The sequence below is a fragment of the Notolabrus celidotus genome, chromosome 10, assembly GCF_009762535.1.
Source record: "Notolabrus celidotus isolate fNotCel1 chromosome 10, fNotCel1.pri, whole genome shotgun sequence".
Classification (NCBI taxonomy): domain Eukaryota; kingdom Metazoa; phylum Chordata; class Actinopteri; order Labriformes; family Labridae; genus Notolabrus; species Notolabrus celidotus.
In genome coordinates this window covers 23,258,352-23,285,322 of record NC_048281.1, presented here as the reverse complement: position 1 = coordinate 23,285,322, position 26,971 = coordinate 23,258,352, and the positions used below count along the sequence as shown (strand labels likewise).

Here is a 26,971-nt window from a genome sequence, read left to right as displayed (position 1 = left end):
CTATCCTGGAACATTTTACATTACATTACATTAAATCATTTCAAAAATGTTTTATTCTAAGTAACAAACATGTCCAAAGGTAGGGAGACACTCATAAAACAGGAAAACAAGGTCAGTATGCTGAGTGTGGCTAATGGCCCTTTTCCACTACACAGTTCCAGCCCTACTCGACTCGACTCGGCTCTACTGGACTCGACTCTACTTGGTTTGGGTACCTTTTCCACCAGCCCGAGTACTGACTCACGGTGGCCGGGGTCGTCATAACACAGCGAAACTGCTGCGCGAAACTGCGTTAATGTCATTTTTAACGTGACACAAATACACGGGTTTGATTCCTGTGTTGGCCGTCGTGCTCATGACTCTTTGGTGACGACATTCTCTGACCAATCAGTGGCTGGCAGTCCATCGATGTCACCTTTTAGGATCGGCTCAGCTCACTTGGAACCAGAGCAGAGCAGGTACGAAAAACTGGTATCTGACACGAAGTACCGCGCCTGTGGAAACGGAACACAAACCGAGTAGAGTAGAGTAGAGTCGAGTCAAGTCGAGTAGAGTAGGGCTAATACAGGCCGGTGGAAAAGGGCCATAAGTGTAGCTGAGATAGTCGCTTTAGAGGCACAGTAGATGGAGGTATGTTACATATACTGGCTTGAACCCAGTGTGTGTTTAAGTAGATGGGCTGAAATTAACTGTGCAAAGAGTAAACCTGGTTACTTCTACGTCAAATTGACGCCATAGCCTACGCCGTAGGTCTGCGTAGTCCTTTTCCAATAAGCCTACATGTATAGCCTGACGTGCACCTCCTCCAAAATGTAACTTTGCATCGAAACAACACGTAACACAAGCCCTGTGATTGGTCCAAAAGGCAGCATCGGATGTCCTGCATTTACAACAGTTCCAGAATCAGCACACATGGACCGCACATTTCATCTCCTCTGACGTCTCCCCTCCATTCTTCAATGTATTAACTGCTGTATGATGAACAGCAACATGTTTCAGCTCTAATTTAACATAATACACTTTGAATCGCTGTGAAAAAGCAAGCAGAAAACATAGTGGGACCGGAAACATGCAACCTGACTATCATAAGGTGTTTTTCGATAGCAGGAACTTTACCCCGGAACCAGGGACTTTACCCGGAAATATGGCCCAATCTCAATGTCCACCCTCAAGCACTCACTGACTTTGAGGCGCGTTCCCGCTAAGTCCGTGAGGGTTTAAGGCTGTCCCACTGTCAAATCATCAAGTGTGTGAGGGATCTATCACTGACTTTTTGAACCTTTTATGCCCCCTTTCCGTGAGTGGACATTTTTGAAGACTTAGCATAAGAGAATTACCCAGAGTTCATACCATTGTGACGTGAAACACGGGATTCCCAGGGGAAGCCCTCGAGCATGGAAAGGTAAACGAACAGCAAACATGAAATTTAAAAAAGTGTGACAGTAAAAAAGAAAGCATGCAAGCTGCAATGAAATTTACAGGCAATAAAGTTTGCATGTAAGCATAAATATAAAAAACAGCCTTAATCAATTATATTCACACATGTGTATATAGTATAATTTATATATTTGTAGTTTTTATAGCCTATTTTTTATATTTATAGTTATATAGCCTATTTATATATTTTAAATTGTGTGGTTAAGCAGTCTGTGCGGTAAGAGCCTGGATCACATTGTAGTCAGTCCCTTAAGCACCTTGAATTTGAGGAAAGTAAAAATTGTGCAATAAAAATTCCTAATATCGCTAAGGTGAGCATCATGAGGTCATGCAGGTCACATGCAAAGTCTCAAAGTGCTGTCCCATTCCGGTTCTACAGTTTGAGCCCTTACAGCCTCCTGCCCTCAATCACTTTACAGCTGACGTCAATTAAGTCAAGAAGGGCTCAGGGCTTAGGGAGGACATTGAAAGTGGGCCTATGTCCCATTCGACCACATTGCTCGACTTAAAATGATTTTCAAGCTTGGTTGAAACAGCTTTGTTACTCGGCTTATCTCCTTTCAAGTGTTGAGTCAGTAGATCTACCTGCAATACAGCACGATAGAAACCAACATGAGCTGAGTATCCAACATGCTATAACAGGCTAACTGTTGTAATGTCTCGCTCATAATGATACTGGCCTGTCTGTCTCCTTCTATGGTGTCATCTTTTTTGAATCGCCTTCATCTCTTTCTTACTGCCCTCTACTGGTTTGGTGGTGTAGTGCAAATCCTTTTCTTTTTTTCTACATGTCACTGGCCTGATTTGAATAGGCTTCCTGGGACTTCAGCCTGCCTGCCAAAACGCAGACAACAATGGGGCCACGGGAACCATTTAGTTCCTGAAAGAGTGGCTCTGGGGGCTAAAATTCACTGGAACTTCTGGCCGAAAAAGCACCTATATACACTTATAATACCCCAAACCTATACCATGTACCATGAAAAGTTGTGGGATATTGAGCAGAAGCTTCTTAGAGTTATAGTGAAACTTGTGTATCTCATCAACAGTTCAGTGGATTGTTGTTTTAAATTGATGGTTTAAGTCCAAGACTGAAAGTGACACCAAAACTGATATTTGATGACTCATATCTGAGGTCAAACAAGTTGCAGGCGTTTATCAAGATACTTTTTTTCCTTCTTTGCCTTTTTGGCAATTATGTAGTAAACAACAAGGACAGGAAAGCAACACATTACAGCTCTAAGTAGATAACTTGGCTGCACTCAGTCAACAGAGATGTACTCAATGTTAAACAGCCACTTAATGCACTCAGAAGGTCGAGGAGGGCTTAATTAGAGTATGGCTTGTTTTGTATTCAAGCAAAGTAGACTGATGGAGCCATCTTCTTCCTCTGGTTAAAGCAAAACACTACATCATGATGTGATATGCGTGCTTACTTTTCCCTGCTTTATTGACAACTCTACATCCATGCATTTAGAGCAAGTAAAAAACTGATGCAGGAAGGAACAGTTATGTGACCGAAAGACCTTGCATTTCTGTATTTATGCAGCATTTTCATGAAATGAAGGTTAAAAGGCCATTTTCCAAGCCTTTTGAGAACACGGGGAGCTAGCATCCATCACTTCAATGACAAAGTCTTTCATTGAAGAAAAGTATACAAATTCTACATCTTCACATCAACTGGAAACACAGCAGGGACACCTCATCCTAAAGAGCTTATCGTTCTGCCCCATTTATTATCAGGCATCAGCTGCTCTATGGGATAGAAGTCTGTTTCATAACTGGATGTTTCAGTTGATTTGATGGGATTATCAAAGGCTGACACAGAGCCAATGAGGGTAAGTGGATTTATACTAAATAGATCAGCAATCAATTGATGAACGGCAAGGAGACACATGAGTATGATGTACTGTATTGTTGAATATCTCTAATATCCGAGTATCCCATCAGAAGCTTCTTTGTCTGCTTTCTTACCCTCAAACAAAATATATACATATATACACCACTAAGAGTCCTGATGTGCACATGTGTATGTTCACATATACACACCTTGTACACACACTCAGACACACAGCACAATATACGTAGGTGCCATTCTTTACTGTCATCATTTCCTCACCTGGGTCACACTTCAAAGAGCTGCTCTGAAGCTCTGTAAGATAAAAAACCTGAGATTGTTTTAAAAACTCACTTTGGTCATTGGTCACCAGAGATGTAGACGTTGTGATGAGATTGTGTTTTTGATATAAAAGGGTGCTACTTCCTGATGAGCGTCCATTCTGCTGCTTCCTTTGAAGACCAGGCTGATGAAAGAGAGCTGAGGCCGACTGGAGGGAGAGTACATGCGGGTGCTTTAATGTAAAAAGCGGAGGAGCTGGAGGCCCTTCATCAGAGAAAATCATTGTGTTTGTAGGCCCTGCATCTGGGGCCTCTACTCATTTCACTTAATTTCTACAGTACATGCAGACATACATGCTGCTGAAAGAGCTTCACATTGATACAAATGTAAAAAAAATAAGGATTAATACAGCTTTGCAAGACAAAGAAATTACATAACTCATATAACTCACCTGCCAGGGTTTTAACCAGAACCAGAAAACATGACCATATTTCTCCTGTTGAGCATCTTCACACTTGCTTCCTGTGTGTTTTACTATTGGATTTTAAGATTTTACTGATTACTTTTAAATCTCTCCATAGCCTTTCTCCCAGCTTCATAGTGGACCTGTTGTTACCATAAGACTGACAAGTACACTAAGATCCTGGGGCAGAGGTTTACTGTGTGTTCCAAATGCCAAAATGAAAACAAAAGGGTTTGCAGTAAGTTGGCCGAAACTATGGAACATTCTGCCCAAGGATATAAGGACTGCTGAGTTATCTCTTTTTAAATCCCTTCTTCAAACATACTTTTATCACAGAGCCTTTCCTGATTTTATCTGAACTTTATTGCAATTTTTACTTGACTTTAACCATTTCAAAATATTTTAAAATAATTGTATGCCTTTAGAGTCTTTTAAAATATGTTTTATTTCTTGATTTTGCCTTTGTGTGATTTTATGACTCTCTTTTTTTATTTCGTTTTCCTTACACAGGACTTAACCCTGTAAGACCGACTGTTGCAAAATTACCTGTTTTTGAAAACAAAATATGTATATATATATATATTTTTTTTCTTCTTCTGCGTATCAATTTGAATAATAATAATAATAATAATATCATAGAACAATATAATATAATATAATATAATATTGATATAATAATAATAATAATAATAATAATAATAATAATAAGAAGAAGAAGAAGAAGAAGAAGAAGAAGAAGAAGAAGAAGAAGAAGAAGAAACTGAAGGAGAGTTGGGTCAAGTGCTCAGGTCATGTGACTTTATACCAACCTTAAGAAACATCCACAGAATTAACACTTTGAATAGTGCACAATTACAAAGTGATTCATCATGGGGTTAAGTTTTATTATTTGGGGATTTTTGGGGAGAGGGAGGCAGATTCTACTTTTAGACAAGATTCTTATATTCTTGCTGAAAATTTTAGATACAATTTCCACTAGATGCATTACAATATAGCAATTACTTAATTGTCCAAAATATTTTGCACTCTTGCCAATTTAGGGGTTAAAATCCATTTAAAAATGTAATACATTAAAATGATTCAAATTAAATCAAGGTTGAACCACCACCAAGAGATAATTTAAAATCAATACTCATGAATAAAAACGCAGGCTATTACATTACTCTGACTTAAAAGCTGTAGAGGAATATAATTTTCTTTATTCATGTTCAGAGTAACAGAGATGTTTCAGTATCATCATTCAGTATTTATAGGATTGATTTTGTTTAAAGGTACAGGAATGTCACGAGTGGACTATTTTTATGTGTATGTCACACAGTTTTATCAGCAGCTGGAACTCTTGGTATCTTCAGTTTTAGTAATACAAGTCAAGTTTCTTTGCTTTATTTACAAAAGTTTGCATTTAATTTATACTGCGGTATACTGAAGAGTGGAACAACAAGCCATTAAATGATTCTTCCGAACAGGACTTCCTGCATCCTTTCCAGTTTAAACTGAAGAAAAGATTCCATCCAATTGCTTAGATGTCTTAGGCCACCGTATTTCAAACTCATCTTACTTTCTATCACTTTGGAGTCATGGGAAAAATCACACCACTGATTTGAATTAAGTTCATTTCTTTGAAGTATTGCTTCACTTTTTCTTTCTGTAGCACCTGTCAGTAAACAACACCTTCGAGTATCTGCGACCGGTGGCAGTTTATTTTGTGATTCATGGAACATTTATGAAAGCTGTAGCTCTGTAATATCAGTTGTTGAATGCCTGAAGGAACAGAAGATTTGGAAGTAAATGGGTAAATGGCGTAAAATGCTTTTGGACTGTTTAGCTCTGCTTCAGGATGGCTAGTTTCAGAACAGACTAATTCTAATTGTAGTTGTTTTGAGGGGAGTAGAAGGATTAAATTGACTGGCACACTTAAATCCACTGAACTGTCTCTTTTTCTTACACACGCACACTCATCCAGGGGTCACATGGAGCATCAGTGATTAGACCCAAATGGAGCTCAACCCTGACTGATAGCATCTGTTTCTAATGCCATCTGTCACAGACTTCAGCCTCTGCCTGTGATGGGCCGACTGTGACCACAACAAATAAATCCCACAGTAGTCACAGGGCTAGTTGCGTAACATTGTTTCCTCAGTGCAGGAATGTGAATGCATATTAGTTTTATTGATCGGAGATACAAACCTGTGTCTGTGTGATCCTCATGGTCTGCAATCTACTTCCAGGTCCAACACATGGATGGGTTCTCAATCATCACTGACCTTTTCATTGCAGACATGTGGACATGTTACTAAAGGGAAAGCACAGGTGTGACTAATGGAATTAATGATGGCTGAGTTCCATTTAGCTGCTTCACTTTAAAGCTCTTGCAATTGCATGCTGGTGGATTATACAGCTGTGCTGTGTTTTGTTGCATGTCTGCACTGGGTTGCATCAACTGTGCGTAAGTTTAATCGTAGCCTAGTTTGAACCATAGACAGTATAAATAATGGCCGTAGTATCCGTGGCGTCACCCATCTGTTTCTGAAGCCTTTGAAGCCAATCGTCAGAGGGAGCAATATTGGAAATGCTGAACTCAACCTAACTGCTGTCGAGCGAGTGTGAGGTAAAGAGGCGGGCTTTGAGCCTCCTATCCAACAGATTTAGGCTGTTTCCGAAATCGCCTACTATACTAGCAGTACGTACTGATATGTCCAAAATTCAGTATGTAGTAAGTAGTATGTGAACAAGAGCAAAATCTGCAGTATGCCAAAACTCCCCGGATGTCTACTGATTCGGGAAAATATCTCAGTGTTCATCGGACCAGTCTTCCTCGCGTACTGTTTCCCATAATGCACAGCGCTCGTTCTGCTTTTTCTTTTTCCTCATTTTTTGACGGGAGGAAATCGGTTTTTGGGTGCTGTGAAAGTTATCAAATTACATATAAACCACTTCCTAACTTTTTAAATCATAAATGGATGCTAAATAAGCTTTTTATTTATCGGCTTCGCCGTTGTTTACTTCCGCTTTCCGAAACCGGAAATCCAGCGAAGTCTGGCTCAGCATGCTGCATGACAGATCGGACAGAACAGTCATACTACATACTAAATTCAAATGCAGTATGTAGTAGGCAATACCTACTGCGTACTACATTAGTAAGTAGTATGTAGCAGGCCGTTTCGGAAACAGCCACAGTGTTTGTGGAAGACTTGTAATCTTGTGTGTTTAACACTTCCACATTGGCTTCAATATTCGCAACCAGAGGTTGCTGCTTGGTTTGAACGTAATTTATTTTCTAATTTGTAATTTGTAATTTCAAATTTAGGATGGAGTTTACACTCTAATAACGTTTTGGGTTTTACACCAGAGATAGCTCCAACATTAGCATAAGTTACATCTTAAATTTTACACCTAGCTCTGAGTCGGTGTAAAGTCCTCTGTAAAAGACTGGTTGTCATGACACACTGTTTTCAAAGATGGGATAATTTGATGGACGAAAAGAAGCAGAGTTCAACCAGCTGTGGTGTGTCGACAACACGCTCTCCATATTGGATTACATTAATAACAAACGTATGATGACTCTGATCTTAACTGGCACTTTTGTTTCAAACAAGCAGAAATGATTACAGTAAATCTGCACAATATTACAGTACAGAGTACAGTTTTATGAATGTATAGTATGTTGTAGTTGACGATTTCACCACTGGACGTCACTGTCTTTATTTTACACTATTGATAATTATTTATCACCACATCAACATGCATTGTCATATTTAACTTACCTTTATGTTGCTTTTTGTCGATTAATGGGAGTTCCTGCAGTTATGTTTAGCAGTTAGCTTGTTTAGAGGCAATGAGGCTGACAGGAGTTAGTACTTAACAAACACAACATCAAGACTCCATATATGACAAAAACTTCAAGAATTTCAGTGTATGTTTAAAAAAAAATCAAGTTGGAAGCTTTAAACTTGCAAATGAAAAAAAAATTTGTTTCACTTTGAACGCCTGCTGTGAAGCTAGGCAAATCGGCCATTAAAAATCTATTACACAGATTTATGAGCTTGCAAATAATGGGTCTGCAGTAGTTTGCACTATACAGTTATAAATAAACATCATCTCAGAGTCCAAAAACAGCTCGTTCCAAACACTTTCCCTCTCCTGCTATAGCAACATTATGACTCATTTTCCGATTCCAACGAGGGGACGCTGAAGGGCCAAGGAAGAGGAGAGATTCTTAGAACTAGTAAACAAACAACAATAACAAAAAGGTGCTCTTAGGTGGAGTGTGAGCAGAGCTTGAAAAAAGATAGGGGAAAATAGGAAAATTAACATTAAAAAGAGGGGAAATGTTTGAAAATGCAGATTTTGATGGTTTGCAAATCATTCAAAGCCTACTTTCAATCAAAAGTGGTGTAAAGACATTATAAACAAATGTTGAAATTGAAAAATGTAACTGGTTTATGGACAATATATGCTTCTTTTAAATTTGATGCCAGCAACATGTTTCAAACAGTTTGGACAGGGACAGCAAAACACTAAAAAAGTAACGCTAGTGTAATGCTAAATACAACACCTAGAGTAACATCTCCTAGATACTTTATTTGTAGTTGGTTAGTTACATGACTGGGTATAAAAAGGACATCCCATAGAGGCTGAGTCTCTCAGAAGTAAAGATGTGCCATCACTGTGAGTAGACAGTTCACAAGTTCTGAGTTCTCAGACGAGCCACAGCTCTGATGGTTCAGCCTGCTCACTGTCTGCAACAAACCTGCCAGAGGTTCAGCTGCCTCAGAAGTAATCAGCATCTCTAGCCACAGGGGGAACACACACTGTAAATAACATCTCACATTCAAAGTGCAAGCAACCATAGTAATATGAAATGACATAATCAGTCATGAATGTAAAGATTGCCAGTTCATGAAAATGAATATTGATGACCTGTTTCTTTCATCAGTAACATGACTTCCTTTTAGAATAGCCCTACCCTGAAAACCTTACACACACTGACACAAATAAATGTATGCATATTTGAGACCCGTAGCCTTCCACAGTTGATAACAGGATATGAATTGAATCATATGGATGGCACGAGGGAGCCTGATTGACTCATTGGTGGAGGCTGAGCTTTCACCTTAGACTGAGTAATGGAAGGAGTGCAGGGAAGAGGGAGCATGGTATGAATATGACGCAATAAAGAGACCTGACAGATAAAATCAGTCTTCCAATCTTTATTCTGCAGGTGTAGGAGCTGATTTGGGAAAGGGCTGATAGTGCCTGTTAGGTAAGGCAGTAGTGGGGCGCCAGGAGCAAAACTATTACTATTGAATATTACTGTCTGTACAGTCTGTACAGACTGCAATTGCACATGTAATAACATCAGTGGTTACCCTTGTGATGGAGAAAAACTCTAACCAGAGCAGTGTCATGGTTGTTTTTGAAAATTAGTTTGGCTGATTCTGTGCTCTTGTTTAAATCCTTACTTAAAAAGTACTTTTATCAGCCAGACAAATTTATCATATTTATCTGAAAATATTTTTCAGTCTGTTCCAATAGAGCATGATTTCAGCATTTTTCTTTTTAAAGTGTAGTAGAATCATGACTCATCTGCCCTCCTTATCACTTATTACTTAAATACTTAATTCATTTAATATTTAAAACGACATACAGGCGTTACATGTTGCACGATAGCTGCTGTGAGTGTTGAGACCACCATGAAAAAGGCTTTCTTATGACTATTTGATTTGTCATGTTATTACAGTCATGGCCAAAAGTTTTGAGAATGACACAAATATTACATTTTCACAAAGTCTGCTGCTTCAGGGTTTTTAGGTGTTTTTGTCAGATGTTTCTATGGTATAATGAAATACAATTAGAAGCATTTCATAAGTATCAAAAGCTTTTATTGAGAATTACACAGAATTCATGCAATAAGTCAATATTTGCAGTGTTGACCCTTCTTTTTCAAGACCTCTGCAATTCTCCCTGGCATGCTGTCAATCAACTTCTGGACCAAATCCTGACTGATGGCAGTCCATTCTTGCATAATCAATGCTTGGAGTTTGTCAGAATTGGTGGGTTTTTGATTGTCCACCCGCCTCTTGAGGATTGACCACAAGTTCTCAATGGGATTAAGATCTGGGGAGTTTCCTGGCCAAGGGCCCAAAATCTTAATGTTTTGTTCCCCGAGCCATTTTGTTATGACTTTTGCTTTATGGCAAGGTGCTCCATCATGCTGGAAAAAGCATTCTTCATCACCAAACTGCCCTTGGATGGTTGGGAGAAGTTGCTCTCGGAGGACGTTCTGGTACCATTCTTTATTCATGGCTGTGTTTTTAGGCAAGATTGTGAGAGAGCCCACTCCCTTGACCGAAAAGCAACCCCACTCATGAATGGTCTCAGGATGCTTCACTGTTGGCAAGAGACAGGACTGATGGTAGCCCTCACCTCGTCTTCTCCGAACAAGCCTTCCTCCAGATGCCCCAAACAATCGGAAAGGGGATTCATCAGAGAAAATGCCTTTACCCCAGTCCTCAGCAGTCCAGTCCCTGTACCTTCTGCAGAATATCAGTCTGTCCCTGATGTTTTTACTGGAGAGAAGTGGCTTCTTTGCTGCCCTCCTTCACACCAGGCCTTCCTCCAAAAGTATTGAACTGAAAGTTGTACAGGAATATGTCCAGACTTTCTGGCTCACATTCTAAATCCTCCTGACAATTCCAGAATATTTCCTGAAAATTTCAGACAGATTACAGATTATACAGATTCCAGTTTTCATAGCTTTTACTCTTTAGGGTCATCCAGGAAATACTCCTGCTGTATTAAACACGCCATTGAAATAATAATAATAAAAAAAGATCATCAAATCATTTAAAACAACTCACATTGTGTTTACGACTACCTGCCAAAACATATAAGAACAAGTTATTGTAAAAAAATAAATCTAAAAATAACTAGATTTTTCTTTGGTGAAGGTTATGCTTTACTGAGTCTAAGTTAAGTCTAAATCGATGAACTTCTTTAAATTCATTACAAATGTCAATAAAGATAAAAAGGTTAAAAATTAAAATAAAGCAAGCTAAGGAGCTCTAGTAATTTTCTTGTAATTGTTTATTCTAATTCTAATACTGTGATACTAATCTGTACTCCGTCATATAGTGAGATGAAGGACTTGTGTTCACATTTCCCCACTGAATGGGTGAGAGGAACTCTTAAAACCTTGCTTTTAGGACTTTATACACTTAACATTTTTTATTTCTGAAAAATACTTGCATGTAGTCTGCATTATATATTTATGACATTATTCTAAAGGCTATTTCTTCCATATTTTGAAAATTCTTTACTAACACTAAAAGCTAAAATTACCTACAGGTGAATAACAAAATGATGCAAACAGAAAACACTCCAGACAAATTTGTCAGACAGTAAAATGACCCCTCCACTCAGAATCCATTTGAAAGGAGGATGACAAAATTAAGACAGATGTTTGCTCAGTGGTGTAAAAATATGAGCTGTCGTTATGAAATACTTTTAAGCAGCTTAGTGAATAAAAATAGCTACGAGTGTGTTTGTTCTGACCCCAACTGTGCTCACAGTGCAGCCTCCTCTGTCCCAGACTTCCTTAATGTCACTTGATGTTTTTCTGTCTGTTCAGTTTTTCCAATCACGGCCAAATAGCCCATAAAAATGCATCAAACATTCTGTTATTTCATTTTGCATATAAGTTACCTACATTACAATCTGTCTGCTGCTGAAATGGTGCGAGTATATACTTGAAGAAGGTTTCAGCAAAGTTAATTTAAAATTGCCTTCATCCAAAAAGAAGCTAACCTTCTTTTGGTGCTTTGACCTCACCGATTTCTGGATTTGATTTTCCCTTCTTTAACATGAGGCCTCGAAACTGGTCTACTCTGAAGCTGTATAAAGAGCATTTTTTGTCCATTATTTTTACGGAAGAACATCAAAAATGGTCATGATGGGGTCAAGTAGTCCCTCATCCATCCCTAACAGATAATTTGAGCTTATTCAGATTCTAAGAATTTCAATTACATACTTATTTACTTACTTACTTATTTTGCTTAATTAAGATGATGTGTGTGTAAAGATCCCATCTTACCGTTATATTCATTATGAAGAGATCTACATTTTCTGCCTCTGAAACATTTCTTCATCATATGTTTTGTGTTTTTGTATTTATTCTATTGATGTATATCTATACTGTTGTGACTGTAATGTTGTAAAGGAAATACTCCTATCCCTGTATTGACCCACCAGTTAAGCCCTGTGAGATCAGTGTGTCCACAGGGAATTCCAGTCAGCTAAGCTGCTGTGGGTGGACGCCCACTCGTCAAGGCTATAAGCATGGTCTGTCTCAAGCACTTTTCCACCCATAATTGGAAACTTTATCATTTATCCATTCTTAGCAAAGTCTGCAGAGCAGTGTTACAATCAGTAGTTTCCATCAGAACGGCTCAAGGCAGATCCCAAGGCCAGGCTTTTGTTTATGAGCAGACAGCAAAGGCTTTGTTATGATGAGTCTCGATAACAGGTGTCTGGATGGGACACCTCCACCCACAAAACCAGCTGTATGTATCTCTCAGATTTGTGCAAATATTTTGATTAAAGTAAGACTTTATTCAATAATAAAATTGGCAGACTTACCATGGCAGTGTTTCATATCATGCATGTAAACAGTTAGCCTGATGGTGGTGCAGGGGGTGATTGGAGATTTGTAGTCTACGTCACCGAAAAAGCAGTTGAGGCTTGCCTACGGTATTAAAAAAAAGTACTTCTTTTCATTTTGTCTTCTTCTTCTTCTTCTTCTTCTTCTTCTTCTTCTTCTTCATGAAATAACATATAATAATTGTCTTTAAAAACAAAATAATCTGTATTGTATGTCTAAAACTTTAGCTAAGCTAACGGCTACAGGGCAGCTAGAGACAGGTCTGTTAGTTGGATTAAGAACTTCATCAATCAATCACTCTTTATTTGTATAGCGCGAAATCACAACAAACGTTATCTTAATGCTTTTACATACATAGCAGGTCTAGACCATACTCTGTGTTAAATTATTAACAAAGACCCAGCAGGTTAAGACTCAGGCTGTTTTCGAAACCGCCTACTATACTAGTAGTACGTACTGATTTGGCCAAAATTCAGTTTGTAGTAAGTAGTATGTGAACAAGAGAAAAATCTGCAGTATGCCAAAACTCCCCGGATGTCTAATGATTCGGGAAAATTTCAGAGTATGCATTGGACCAGTCTGCCTCACATACTGTTTCCATAAATGAAGTTAAGGTGTTAACTTAGATTCGGGAGCAGGACCACGCCTAAACCACACCCTCAATCACCTGACAAGCCTTCTTAAACGTAGCCAGCCTACTCCAACTGCTTGTCCGTGATTCTTCAACCCACCCTCCCTCACCTTACTCTACTGCACTTAACCTATTTCCTTATCCTCTCTTACTCAACTCGTGCTCACTCCTTCTATGCCCTGTCTACTTCCAGGTACAACCTGGGTCAAGATCAGCTCCGGCAGGATAACACTGAGACGGAACCCCCATCCTGAGTCTCCTTCTGCTGGGCACACCACGCACAACTAATTCATTAAATGTTCAACTTATATCCTTGTGTGGGGGGGTCCTTGCTAGTGAATGCACAGTGCTTGTTCTGTTTTTCTTTTTGCTTCTTTTTTTGATGGGGGGAACTACGTTTTTAGGTGCTGTGAAAATTATCGAATTACATATAAACCACTTCCGAACTTTTTAAATAATAAATGGATGCTAAAGAAGCAGTTTCTCTATCAGCTTCGGCGTTGTTTACTTCCACTTTCCGAAACTGGAAATTCAGTGACGTCTGGCCCAGCGTACTGCAACACAGATCAAACAGAACAGTCATACTACATACTAAATTCAAACGCAGTATGTAGTAGGCAATACCTACTGCCTTCTACATTAGTAGATAGTATGTAGCAGGCTGTTTTGAAAACAGCCTTCGTCTTTCTCATCTTAATCCACCATGAGTAGAGCACTTAGCAGTATTTTGCAGTCTATACAGTCTGTAGTTGAGACGTTTAAAAATATTCTGCACATGACTCACGTCTGTACAGTTGGAGTTTTTTCCACCAGAAAGAACTGTGGACACTTCCACCCCCTGTCTAGTGGTTAAAAACCTTTGCCAAGCATTGTAGATGGGAAGCGAGGAGCTCATGCAAAAAAAACGTGTTAGCTGTAGTTCAATTTGGTCAGTAAATAAATTGAAGCTTTAAATAAATATGATAGCAAGCACTCTGAAATGATCAGAGATGACTAAATCACAGGTTAGCATGCTACTCATATGTGTAACATAAAGGCCACAATCCTAAGCCTTTCTCCTTGCATCGTACTGTTTTTCCTTTTAAGTAGCCAGAAAAATACAATACAAAGATCAGATGAGAAAGACTAAAGGCAAGTAAGAAAGTGAAAGCATTTTTATCAAATCAAGCACACAGGAAGTTAAATCAAATGAATCCGAAATGTAAAACAGATAATGCTGACTTTGAAGTTACTAAGGAGAGGCAGAAGACATAAAACATAGACCCTCTTCACCTTAACAACAGGCAGAATTCTTGCTGCTTTTCCATGACTCCTCTGTTATATTCCTGCGATGAGAGGCACTAAGGGGAAGCCAGTAATTAGTGCTGATAGACTTGATTACTGGAGTTATCCAGCTGCAATGTTCAGTGTTAAAACAGCCTCTGGTCATCTGCTTCTCAAAGAGGGAGAAAGGGGGTAGAGGAGATGAAGAGCAGCAGGGTTAATTGAAGGTTGATGAGATCTTTCATGCCTGAGGCTGAAAGCTCATATTAATGTTTAATAAAACAAGATACCTTACCTTTCTTATAGCAGCGACATCCATCACTGGCTTTTGTCTCTGTATGTGTTTGTGTGCGTTCCAAAGCACCCTCTAGTGTATTGCCTGAGCTTATGTTGTCTCCGCATATTTTGCTCAATGCTAAATTAGCTACTGATTTCCCTTTGGTAGAAACAATCCCACTGTTTGATTAATGTGTTAGGATTCATATATGTTGTTTCATTTAGTTTCATCCCACTGGCAGACAGATAAAATCCTAAACACACTGAAAAAATTCCTCATTCCTCCTTCTTCCTGTCCTTTTCTGCCTCGGTCTGCATCAGTCATCATTAGGGGTTGAGGAGCAGGTGACATCAGTAATTACCTTTGACTATTTTGACGAGATGAATTCTTTACTAAAATTAGGACTATAGAGGATGTGTGTAGAGAAGTCTGCGAGTAAGCACACACAAACATGTAATCGTTTTGGTGCTCGCACATGTGGCTCTCTGGACAATAATTAATTCAATGTCAATCTAACCGGCTGGCATTCGCTTTAATTGACTGATTTATAGGAAGGGTCAGAGTTTCATTTATCATCTCTCATCTTTTAACCATAATGTTTGGCTGATTAAATCAGGACCTTGAACTCCTTGTAAGTGGTCTGACACAAACAGGAAACGACAGGGCCTGAATTTGTCTGCTTTTAGCATAATGCTGTTGGAGCAGCATAACATTCAGAGCAGACTTGAGATGATGCACAGAAGGAAATATTTCCACAGGACATTACTTCCTCTACAACAAATCTATTATACATTTTTTTTAATATAAATGTTTGGTCATTATTGCACAACATAATATAAAAAAAACATATACAATCCTTTGCAGTGTGATGCATTATTTTAATATGAGAAAAACTGTTCACCCCAATTCAAAAAATTAGTTGTGACACAAGGCATAATGCTAATAGGAACTGAATGCAAGGCAAGGCAAGGCAAGGCAAGGCAAGGCAAGGCAAGGCAAGGCAAGGCAAGGCAAGGCAAGGCAAGGCAAGGCAAGGCAAGGCAAGGCAAGGCAAGGCAAGGCAAAGGCAACTTTATTTGTATAGCGCATTTCATACACGAGGGCAACTCAATGTGCTTTACATTAAAACATTGAAAGAATTGGAAACATTCAGACAAGCATAACAGAACACAATTAAAATGGCAAATATAATAACACAGAAAAGAAATGGAAAATTAGAAATATGTTAAAAATAAAATTAAAATTTGCATTCAAAGCGAGTTAAAATGAGCTAAGATAGGAAAGGAAGTGGCAATTAAAAAAATCTTAGTATTTAAGGGTTTACCAAATATTTACAGCCTATATTTTATTGAAAATAGTGCAGACAACATTTCAAATGTTGAAACTGAGAAATGCTATTGTTTTATTTAAAAGATATATGCTTTTTTTGTTACATATGATGCCAGCATCATGTATCAAAAAAGTTCGGACAGGGACAGCATAACACTGTAAAAACTGGGTGATGCAAAATATGTAAATAGATTAAATAATTAAAAATAATAATACCAGGAGGACTGTCTCCCAACGAAATAGCTTAATTTGCAACAAGTTGGTGACATGAATATATATATAATATATTCACGGTATAAAAGGGCATTCCAGAGAGGCTTAGTCTTTAAGTAAAGATGGGATGAGGTTCACCACTTCGTGGGGGATTGCATGTTCAACAAGTTCTGAATAATGTTCCCCAGGGTAAGATTGCAAAGAATTCTGGGATTTCATCATTTTAAGTATATAATACCACTTTAACATTCAAAGAATCTGGAGAAATCTCTGTATAAAGAGGAAAAATGCTGAAAACCATTACTGAACAGCTGGATCTTCCAGTCCTCAGGCATCACTGCATTACAAACAGACATGACTCTCTAGTGGAACTCGCTGCAGGTTAAAACTGTAACAAGGAAGTAATAATAAACATGAAGCAGAATCATTCATTACTTCTCTGAGCCTGATTCCATGCCATTTAGGATGGACTGTGGCAAACCAGAAAACTGTCCTGCCGTTAGATCCATCTAAATTTGACATTCCTTTTGGCAATCATGGGTGCCACATCCTCCACCTTGAAGAGGATAGTGACCACTTAGTTTGTTACATTGATAGTGGTCTCATTGCCAAAAAAAAAAAGGTCAAAAGGAAATATGCTAGACCAATGCAAAATGATTATACAGGTTTTAAAATTGATTGTTAATCAGAAAAGAAAATTATTACCCCAGTGTCCCCATCTAAAACTCTGGTTTCCTCAAAGTGGCCTTAAACTATTGATCGTACCAATAATCAGGAGGCTCCCCATCACACCCTGCTCTGATGAGGGCACCCATGGCTTTAATACACTTCACCCTTCCCTCTGTGGAAACATCCTGTTAGCTTTAAGGAACAACTCAAAGGTCACCTGTCCGTCGCACTGGCAGGTCTACGTTGATCTCTCCTATCCCTGGGCCTCATTAAAACGCACTCCCCCAAATAAGACCCAGCTGGAGTGAGGTCGGTAGAACGTGTCCAACATCTCAGAGTTGGAGTTGCACAGTACAGCCAGGCTAAATCACAGTTTTATATGTAGACCTGAGATACAAATATTCCAATGTCTTGAAATTAAATGAATACTATATCATGAGCAGAGATTTAAAACCTTCAATAAACCTGAAGGGTATATTTGTTATTATACTATTGTCTGGGCAAATGCCTGATTCTGATTGGCTGCAGGATGTCAGTGCCTCTTTCTCCAAACACCACAGGATGGTGGCTGTCTTATGAAAGCTGCAGGAAGGTCACCTTCCCTTTGAACCCACTGGTAATTGTTTCACATCAGCAACCCTCATACAATGCATATTTTAATGACACACCACCTCAGGCTGTGCAACAGTTAACTTGGTATGTAATTGTTTCCTAAAATTCTTTACTTCATTTTGGAGGCAATGACTAGCTAACTAGCTTTTCTTGTCATTTAACATAAACTGTGAAATTATATTAAGTGTGTGTTAGCTGTACTAAATGCTTTGACGTTGACTGCTGCAATATCATTACAAGCTTTCAGCGTCATTAGCAAGTCAAACAGACCTGAAATACCTTTTAATCATAACGTATCTAAGGTCTGAAAAACATGACGTCATAGCATGCCTTGTGACACATATAGCAACCGTCTATTTGCAGCTTATTGATTAGCACAAGACAGCATTATCTCCAGGTGACGTTGATAGGAAGAAAAGGAAAGGTGGAGCAGAGAGGGAGAGAATTAGACAGAGAAAAGCGCTTCTTGCAGACGCAGAATAATGCAACAAAATAAGTGACCTGTTTGCCAGTAAGGGACCAGGTTAGTCTACACCGAGGCACTGTTGCCAACTTAGTGACTTTGTCGCTATATTTAGAGAGTTTTCAGACCCCTCTAGCGACTCTTTTTCAAAAAAGCGATTAACTACAAATCTAGCGACTTTTTTTGTGTTATTGGAGACTTTTGGAGACTGACGTGAAAGCATGTATCCTTCTTACTCTTCAAAACGAGCAGTGGATGCTGCTGTGAATCCCTCCAAGCTGCATTCAGAGCAGGAGGCGTTCATCCATCAGCATCCAGACTGCAAATGTATCACGCATGTACGAAGACACCGCTGGCTGATCCCGCCTACTGTCTCTTTTTGGTCCATTTGGATTGTTAATGTAGATTGTATACACCTTGAAAATGTTATGGTTGAAAAATTGTATGTTTTACTTTATTTGTTGTAGGCTCCTAAGCAGGGGCGGAGCTACACTCTCAGTGCAAAGGGGGCGGAGCATCCTCAAGGGGCCCTTCTGATAGTGAAATTCACAAAGGGAAAACAGCTGATATATTTTCTGCCCTACTTATCAATAAAAAACACAAATTCTCACGGTAACACTTTATATTAAGGTACACATATTAACCATTAACTAGGTGCTTACTAATATGCATATAAGTAGCATACTAGCCCTTTATTAGTAGTAATTAAGCACATATTAACCCCTTATTCTACATAGCCTTATTCTACCTCTATTACGCCATGAATTAAGATTTTTCCTGTTATTAGCTCCTTATTAATACTTATTGACTGTAAATTAATGCATTGTTGTTTCTGAATAAAGATGTGAATAACCAGTGGGTTATTGAGGCCTTGTAAAGGGGCAGTTCCACAAGAACAGTAATTCTTCCTTTATTACTCTGAATTAGTATAGTCTATTCTTGTGGAATGCAATGCAAAACTACAAGTGGTAATATTACCCTAATAACTATAAATTAATTATTTATTAACTCAAAACATTTTCCCTATTCTAAAGTGGAGTCTTGTTCATTTTTAATTCACAAGTAGTTTGATCCTTATTAACACTAATGTGTTCCCTATTCTAAAGTGGAGTCTTGTTCATTTTTAATTCACAAGTAGTTTGATCCTTATTAACACTAATTTGTTCCCTATTCTAAAGTTGCAGACTCTTCACATTTAGTTACATTATTATAGCATACAACTAGCAGTTATAAGACAGACAGTTAGTACAAGTACAAGAACATTTATTTTAAACTGTAAACAGTCAAGCCATACATTCAGCTCAACAAAAATAAATACAAAGACTCAGGTCAATGCAAATGACTCTTTCATGTTCAAGGACAACATAATTATGTCCGCATGAGTCCAAATTGAAGCCAGTGGCCAGCCCAGTCAAACAACCAAACAACTGACAGGTCTAGTTTGACATTTCAAAACAATATTCAAAATGGCATTTACAATAGAACAGTGTTTACTATATTTGTACAACCACAACTACGAAAATATATATATATATCTTGGCACTGAGTATGGACAAATCAATAAACAGCTGTAAATTTGAGTTATGCTAAAGACAACAGAAGTACATTCCACAGCTGATTAGCCAACTAGTAAAATAATGCAAGGGTATTTTAGAGAGGCAGTGTCACACATACACATAAGATACGTAGGACAGAACAGCATAAAAACATACAATGTTTTTTACAATGTTTTTTCTTGTACTACATTAAAGTAGTACCAAAAAAATATATATACATATATATACATATACACAACACAATAAAAACTAGACTAAAATAAAGCATATAATACGAGTTTGCAGCATGAAAGATTGATTTGCATTAAAACAATTAAGAGGACTTTCTGATATCAGTGCTGCTGGTAGTTTGTTCAAGTTGTGTGCAGCATAAAAACTTGATGCTGCTTCACCGTGTCTGGTTTGATTTCAAACACTGGATCATCAGACCCAAATTTGCAACTTTATTTCATACAGGATATTTTTTTCGGATGTCATGTAAAAGCATGCCCAGTGGTCCATGTCTGTGTTGGTTTCCACGCCAGTAAGTCCACTCAATTACATCCAAGTGATCTTTCAATAAATTTTGGGTTCGGTTTCCTCTTAATCTCCATATAGTTGATTTGCAAATGCCCCAAAGTCGCTCGAGATTTTGTGTATGTGCACCTGTCATAGGGTCAACAAAACATTCTTGGTGGTTAACAGTCAGATGATTGTAACCTTCATCCTGAAGACGGTGATATGATCTCCATCCATCTGAAATGATGGCGCTTCCCTGTCGAACGTGCCTTTTTATTAGGGGGAGGAGATGATCGGCTGAACGGTAAGGGACTATCTTGAGCACGGGTCTTCTCCTGGCCTCCTTAATGCCGAGCATTCCAAAAACCCAGGAACTCCTGTTGCTTGCCCTTCCTCTGTTGTACTGAAATTCAAATGCATAATGGATCATCATTGTTGCCATGTAATGACATCATACAGGTCGATACTTGTTAGACAGAGTGTAGCAATATCTGAGTGGTCTGTGTGGTCTGCATAGCCTACCTTCCTTTTATGACCAAATTTGCTCTCATCTATGAGAACAAGTTCCCCTCTTCTTCCAATGGTCTGTTTGCCTCTTCTTCTCATTCTGTTCATTGCAGCTTTGCAAACCCTCCGCAGCTTATCAGCAAGTTTTGTCAGCGTTGCAGAGCTCTGAGTAATCCCCTCTTGCATCATGTCCACTTGTCGTAGGCGAAGACCCTGAGCAAATCTGTAATAGATAAACCACAGAAATGTCTTTGTTGGAGCCATTTGTTTAGGGATTTTTGTTGACCACTAGATGGTGGTGTTTTCCCTGAAAGTGATATATGTTGAATGTCTGCGGATTGTCACCAGGTGATATAAATTAGGGCAGGTAGCCTAGTTTTTAGTTGGGAGGTGAAGAGAGCACATGGTTCTTACCATAAATGCATGCAAGAAAGCTGAAATGAACAAACTGGACAATGTTAGTCATATTCTTTTTACCGCAATAAATGGGAACATCACCCAAAGGAAAATTTGGTTTTGGACATCAATTTAATCACACTATATATTCAACTGTGTGTCAGGAACACCACATCACCTTCCAAAGTGACTGAAGAGGAAAGGCTAAGGACAGTCACTACAGTCTTTAACTTACCATTGTGTACTGAAGTCAGTTTCTGATATTGTCTAAGTTTCTTGATTTGTAACTACAATTTCTTATTTGCATACATGCCAATATGGCATTTGGGTCAATAGCCTTGGCTACAAAATGTGATCTCAATGTAACTTGATCTCAATGCAACTAGCAGGAACTGTTATGTAATACATAAAAGTCAAAAAATGATTTAACTATATTGTATCTTCAGACTCCTCACTGAAGAATGGACATACATGTAGAATACATTTAGAAAAACCAACCAATAGACTTCAGACCTCACTTCTCCTTGATTTAAGTTAAACCAATAATAGATAAGGGCTGGTCAAACAAAGCCACAGTCAATGTACTGTAGGATAATTTAAAAGTAGCCATTTGTTTTAATATTGATGGCTGCATTAATTTATAGTTTAAGCCAACTTACCTGTAGATGAAATGCATCCATGTTTGCAAGGGTACATGAGAATTCTCGAACACGGAGCCACTTCGGACTGTCCTGGAGGACCGATCCCTTATGGCATGAATCACGGCATACCCTGTGATCAAAATGAAGGTTAATGGACCTTACACCATAAACTGTAGTCTTGTTTATTTCATGGTAAAATGTCAAGCAAAGACAGTGTTGGTCAGTAACGCATCATTTAGTAACAGTCCTGGTGCAACAATGTAACATTATGCTCTGGCCCACTCTTTCTGGTGCCTCTCCCCCACACTTTTAAGCTCCCTTCTGGGGAGACACATGTCACGAGGCCCACCTGACCTCCGCGGTCCTTCCCAGACTGTACTGCTAAACTTTTTTTCTTTTCTTTCAGTTAAGTAACAAATTACTTTTGACAAAACGTAATTTGAGTCGTAACGTCATTACTTTTTAAATGAATAATCAGGTATTTGATTATTTAAATTACTCCACATTAAATTGCCCAACACTGCGCATAGGTAACATCTAAACATGAAGGACTACTCACCATGCTGGCTCCTTTCTGCCGTAGGACTTCTTCCATTTCATGACATCAGTGCAAGAAGGGCATCTCATCGATTTTCGGAGAAGGCCTTGTTTCATCAACCACCTGATAAACTTGTCGACTTCTTTGGGGCACTGTCTAAAATAAATTCGTCCTAAGATCTCGCGCTGCAACACCGCCATATTTCTCTTTCTCGGTAGGAGGATGCAGAATAAGCAGACGCAGAATTCCAACGGCACTTCAGTGATTGACATGAATATCCACCAGTCAGTGTTTATCATCCGCCTACTTCCTCTTAAGGCTTCCAATCATTACAAACTACGGAGCTGATACGTATATTCCCTTCCCCTGTTTTTCGCGGTTGAAGAAGAGTTTGGATCACGTTTGGATCAAGTTTGGATATTTCTTGTGCTTTGAAAATGGTAAGTTATCTGTTAAGCTTTCTGCGTTATGTTCAAAATCCTCTACAAATGTGTTAGCTAGCAAAAAATGCTGTACCAATCCCTGCTAAGGTATTTTATTTGCTGAAGTAGTCGGAGATAAAGTTCAGTGTTTCCAGCATACTTTAGCAGGTTGTGGCGGGACCCCGGGGGGGGGGTCGTCGGGGGGGGGGGGGGGGCGTCGGGGGGGGGGTCGTTGTCACGGCCACGGATAAATATGACCACAGTACAATCCCCGATTCAGCGCGACAACTAGGGGACAGGGGGTTACATGTGCGTGCGTGTATGTTTGTATGTATGTGTGTGTGTGTGTGTGTGTGTGTGCGCGCGCGCGCGTGTGTGTGTGCGCGCGCGCGCGCGTGTGTGTGAGAGAGACAGAGACAGAGACAGAGACCAGTCAGCAGGAGGACAGGTTGACTGACAGATTACAAACGTGGATTTAGGGACATGAAAGTAAGATTAGGTCATCTCCAACTTTAGTTCATGTTATTTTCAAAGTGTAATTAGCCATCATAGTTGTAATTTAAAAAACTGATTAAATATAGACTATTGAGACAGTCATAATATATTCAGCCAGTTAAGGAAATCTGACTGAATTAATATACAGGAACTGAAAATGGATAAAGATATGAATGTTGAATATCTCAAAGCTATTTGTATAAAGATTAACAAGATAATTTCACATTAACTATTTTTATTTGAAAAGTGCTTTCCCAGGAAGCCATACTGAGGTTGTGTTGCTAAAGAAAAAATGTTATTTGCACAGCAAATTATTGAAAGAAAAGTTTGTTCTTATATTGATGCTTCTTTCAATAAATGTTATACTAGACACATTATTACAAATATGCTAGAGTAGGGGGGGGGGGGGGGGGGGACTGGTAGTCCACACTGGCTATCCAGACATGAGAGCCTCACTGCTTCACAGTATTATCTTGCAAATAGAACTCTAGTGACATTAAAATGTCTTACACAGTACGTTATATTATTGATGTTAGCAAAGCCCTTATGTGAGGCATACTGTAAAATCAATGAAATCTGCCACATATGAATAAATGAAGTTTATAATCATTTACATCAAACAGGACATTGAAACTACCCTGAGCTAAAGGAAATACATTTGGTATCTTAATTATTAGTATTTAGGTAAATGAATCTAATTTAAACTTTGTACGTTAGCCTAAATTTCTCAAACTGTCTTTTTAATGTAGCCCAAGGCAAAGAAGAAGACAGCTCTCCCCAAAGATGAGTTGATGACTAACTCAAAAGAGAGGACTAGCGATGAGCTGCATAAGTCAGGTAGGTCATGGTCTGTTTGTTCTGTGTAGAACCTACTTGACAAGCTATCTTAATGTAATATAAACATTGTGAACCTACAATAATATGTTGTGCTTCTACTGTAGGTTCTGAAGGTAATGAAAGTCAGGCACCCAGCTGTAGCAGCCTCGGATCAGGTAATGGCGTCATATTTTCTGGTGTTTTATTGGTTATATTCAGAAAAAACATTACACTGAAGTGATGCCTGTATTGTACTTCTAATGTTTATCAAGGATCAGTCTCCAAAGTGGAGTTTCTGGAAGAAAAGATTCTCTGGCAGGAAAGGATGATCAAGGACCTTGAAGAAGAGCGAGATTTTTTGCGTGCCCAAATCCAGGGGGGGGGGAGAAAACAAGTGAGTAATTTTGGAGAACTTTACAATTTTGTTACACAATTGAGTTATATGAGGAATATTGTGACCTCATGTCTCAACACAAGCTGAATAATGTTTCTTCTGTCCTATTCTCTATGAAAGCTCAACAAAAAGCCTTTACTTTGGAAGATGACATGAGCCCCAATGACATGGAAGATGACCACCCCCCATCTTCCCCAAATATTAGTATGTCGTCCGACAGTGATGTCACTTCAAGACAGCCAAAACATTCCAAGCGTCATCGCACTAGGTCACTCACACCCACATCTGCAACTCGGGCTCACCCTGGGCGATCTCATAGAGGTGAGATTGTGTTAACTTGAACTTCCTGCCCAGTGACCGATTAGCTGCCATGAAAAAAAAAACCAGTATGCTTGATAGATAGACTAATGTCATCAATGCAACTTTAGCTGCATTAGCCATGGACTGTCTTAATCCCTCATGCTGTTTTTTGTTTTATTTTCTTTTGGATCAGTCAAGGGGCCAGCAGAGGTCATCCAGCGGTACGATAAAGTTCTGAAAACTTTTTCACGGGTCCGAACGATGACTGAAGCTTTCCGCATCAATGATGTGGATAGAGGCACCATCAAGATGACAGCGCCGATTGCAGAATTAAAATATGTGCACCCAGAAAAATTTGCATCCTTGAAATTCGACCCTACTACGGAGACACTCCTGGCCTTTGCCAGGAAATGCGCACGTAACATCACCCCAGAAAAGCGAATCATAATCGAGGATATGAAATCCAAGGGAAAACTCCTCCCTTTGCTAATCAAGTATTAAAAGGATTGGACATGCTTTTACCAGTTTTAACACTTTTAAAACGAGTTGTTTAAAAGCAGTTAAAGAAAAGGTTTGGTTTAAAAACGTTTAGGAAATGTAAAGTTAATTCTGCCAGTTGTTTGTTGTTTAACTGGTCTTCAATTTGGACTCAGGCATCTGTTTACATGTGATTACATTTACAGTAGCCTTACTGTCTTTTTGAACTGTTGTCTGCTGATTACTGTATGTTTTGCATTGACCTGAGTCTTTGCATTTAGTAGTTGTGGTTGTACAAATATAGTAAACACTGTTCTATTGTAAATGCCATTTTGAATATTGTTTTGAAATGTCAAACTAGACCTGTCAGTTGTTTGGTTGTTTGACTGGGCTGGCCACTGGCTTCAATTTGGACTCATGCGGACATAATTATGTTGTCCTTGAACATGAAAGAGTCATTTGCATTGACCTGAGTCTTTGTATTTATTTTTGTTGAGCTGAATGTATGGCTTGACTGTTTACAGTTTACAATAAATGTTCTTGTACTTGTACTAACTGTCTGTCTTATAACTGCTAGTTGTATGCTATAATAATGTAACTAAATGTGAAGAGTCTGCAACTTTAGAATAGGGAACAAATTAGTGTTAATAAGGATCAAACTACTTGTGAATTAAAAATGAACAAGACTCCACTTTAGAATAGGGAACACATTAGTGTTAATAAGGATCAAACTACTTGTGAATTAAAAATGAACAAGACTCCACTTTAGAATAGGGAAAATGTTTTGAGTTAATAAATAATTAATTAATAGTTATTAGGGTAATATTACCACTTGTAGTTTTGCATTGCATTCCACAAGAATAGACTATACTAATTCAGAGTAATAAAGGAAGAATTACTGTTCTTGTGGAACTGCCCCTTTACAAGGCCTCAATAACCCACTGGTTATTCACATCTTTATTCAGAAACAACAATGCATTAATTTACAGTCAATAAGTATTAATAAGGAGTTAATAACAGGAAAAATCTTAATTCATGGCGTAATAGAGGTAGAATAAGGCTATGTAGAATAAGGGGTTAATATGTGCTTAATTACTACTAATAAAGGGCTAGTATGCTACTTATATGCATATTAGTAAGCACCTAGTTAATGGTTAATATGTGTACCTTAATATAAAGTGTTACCATTCTCACTTATTGATCCAAGACAGCCCATAAAAGGCAACAGTTTGCTTGTCGAGTTCAAATGTTTCAGCTGCACCGAGGACAGCACACAGCACTCTACTGCATTGATTAATGAATGGTTCAGCACCGACGCAGATGGACAGCAACAGGCAGGTGCATTGTCCAGTACTGTACATAAACATAAAATAGACACAGCAGTCTACAACACAGTAAAGTTTATTTAAACATAAAATAGACATAGCAGTTTAAAAGCAATTTCAAAGGAAGTCTACAATACCTCAGGAGATGACATATAGGTGCCGAGATCCGTTAAACACGTCAGTTAAACCTCAGTGTTAGGATCCATGGCTGACACAATGAATGCAATGTCTCAAAAAGAGTGGAACTCCTCCACAACTTCCTCTGGCTTGGAGATGTCTTCTGAATAGAATCATGCAAGCTCCAGCATTTTCTTCGAGGATGTAAAAAATAAACCTCTGCTGAGAACAAAATGTGAACGAGGCCGGTCGATTCCCGTGCCGCCGCTGTGACGGGACCAAGCTCTACCCCACCATTTTCAGCCATGGGCTTTCCAACGGTACCACCCATGACTCTCTACGACCTTCCCTAACCCT

General features: G+C 38.7%; 2 protein-coding genes across 4 annotated transcripts; one reads left to right on the top strand and one right to left on the bottom strand.

The window, feature by feature from the left end:
* Positions 1-20,058: 20,058 nt before the first annotated feature.
* LOC117819753 lies at positions 20,059-21,820 on the bottom strand. Its single transcript, XM_034693201.1, has 3 exons — positions 21,749-21,820; positions 20,709-20,916; positions 20,059-20,589 (listed from the first exon to the last, which is right to left on the bottom strand). The coding sequence occupies exons 1-3, from the start codon at positions 21,763-21,765 to the stop codon at positions 20,137-20,139; spliced, it is 678 nt and encodes a 225-aa protein (XP_034549092.1). The 5' UTR covers positions 21,766-21,820; the 3' UTR covers positions 20,059-20,136.
* A 485-nt stretch (positions 21,821-22,305) lies between these two features.
* On the top strand, positions 22,306-25,728 carry LOC117819752 (coiled-coil domain-containing protein 106-like). 3 transcript variants are annotated; one of them, XR_004632613.1, is made up of 6 exons: positions 22,306-22,708; positions 23,935-24,022; positions 24,127-24,177; positions 24,274-24,395; positions 24,516-24,716; positions 24,889-25,728. XR_004632613.1 is itself a non-coding variant. In XM_034693199.1 (6 exons), the coding sequence occupies exons 1-5, from the start codon at positions 23,174-23,176 to the stop codon at positions 24,549-24,551; spliced, it is 303 nt and encodes a 100-aa protein (XP_034549090.1). In that variant the 5' UTR covers positions 23,093-23,173; the 3' UTR covers positions 24,552-24,716; positions 24,889-25,728. The 3 variants fall into 3 exon arrangements, 2 of the variants coding, with proteins under 2 accessions (XP_034549090.1, XP_034549089.1); XM_034693199.1 differs by lacking the exon at positions 22,306-22,708 and adding an exon at positions 23,093-23,179; XM_034693198.1 differs by lacking the exons at positions 22,306-22,708; positions 23,935-24,022; positions 24,127-24,177; positions 24,274-24,395 and having other exon boundaries at positions 24,475-24,716.
* Positions 25,729-26,971: the final 1,243 nt, after the last annotated feature.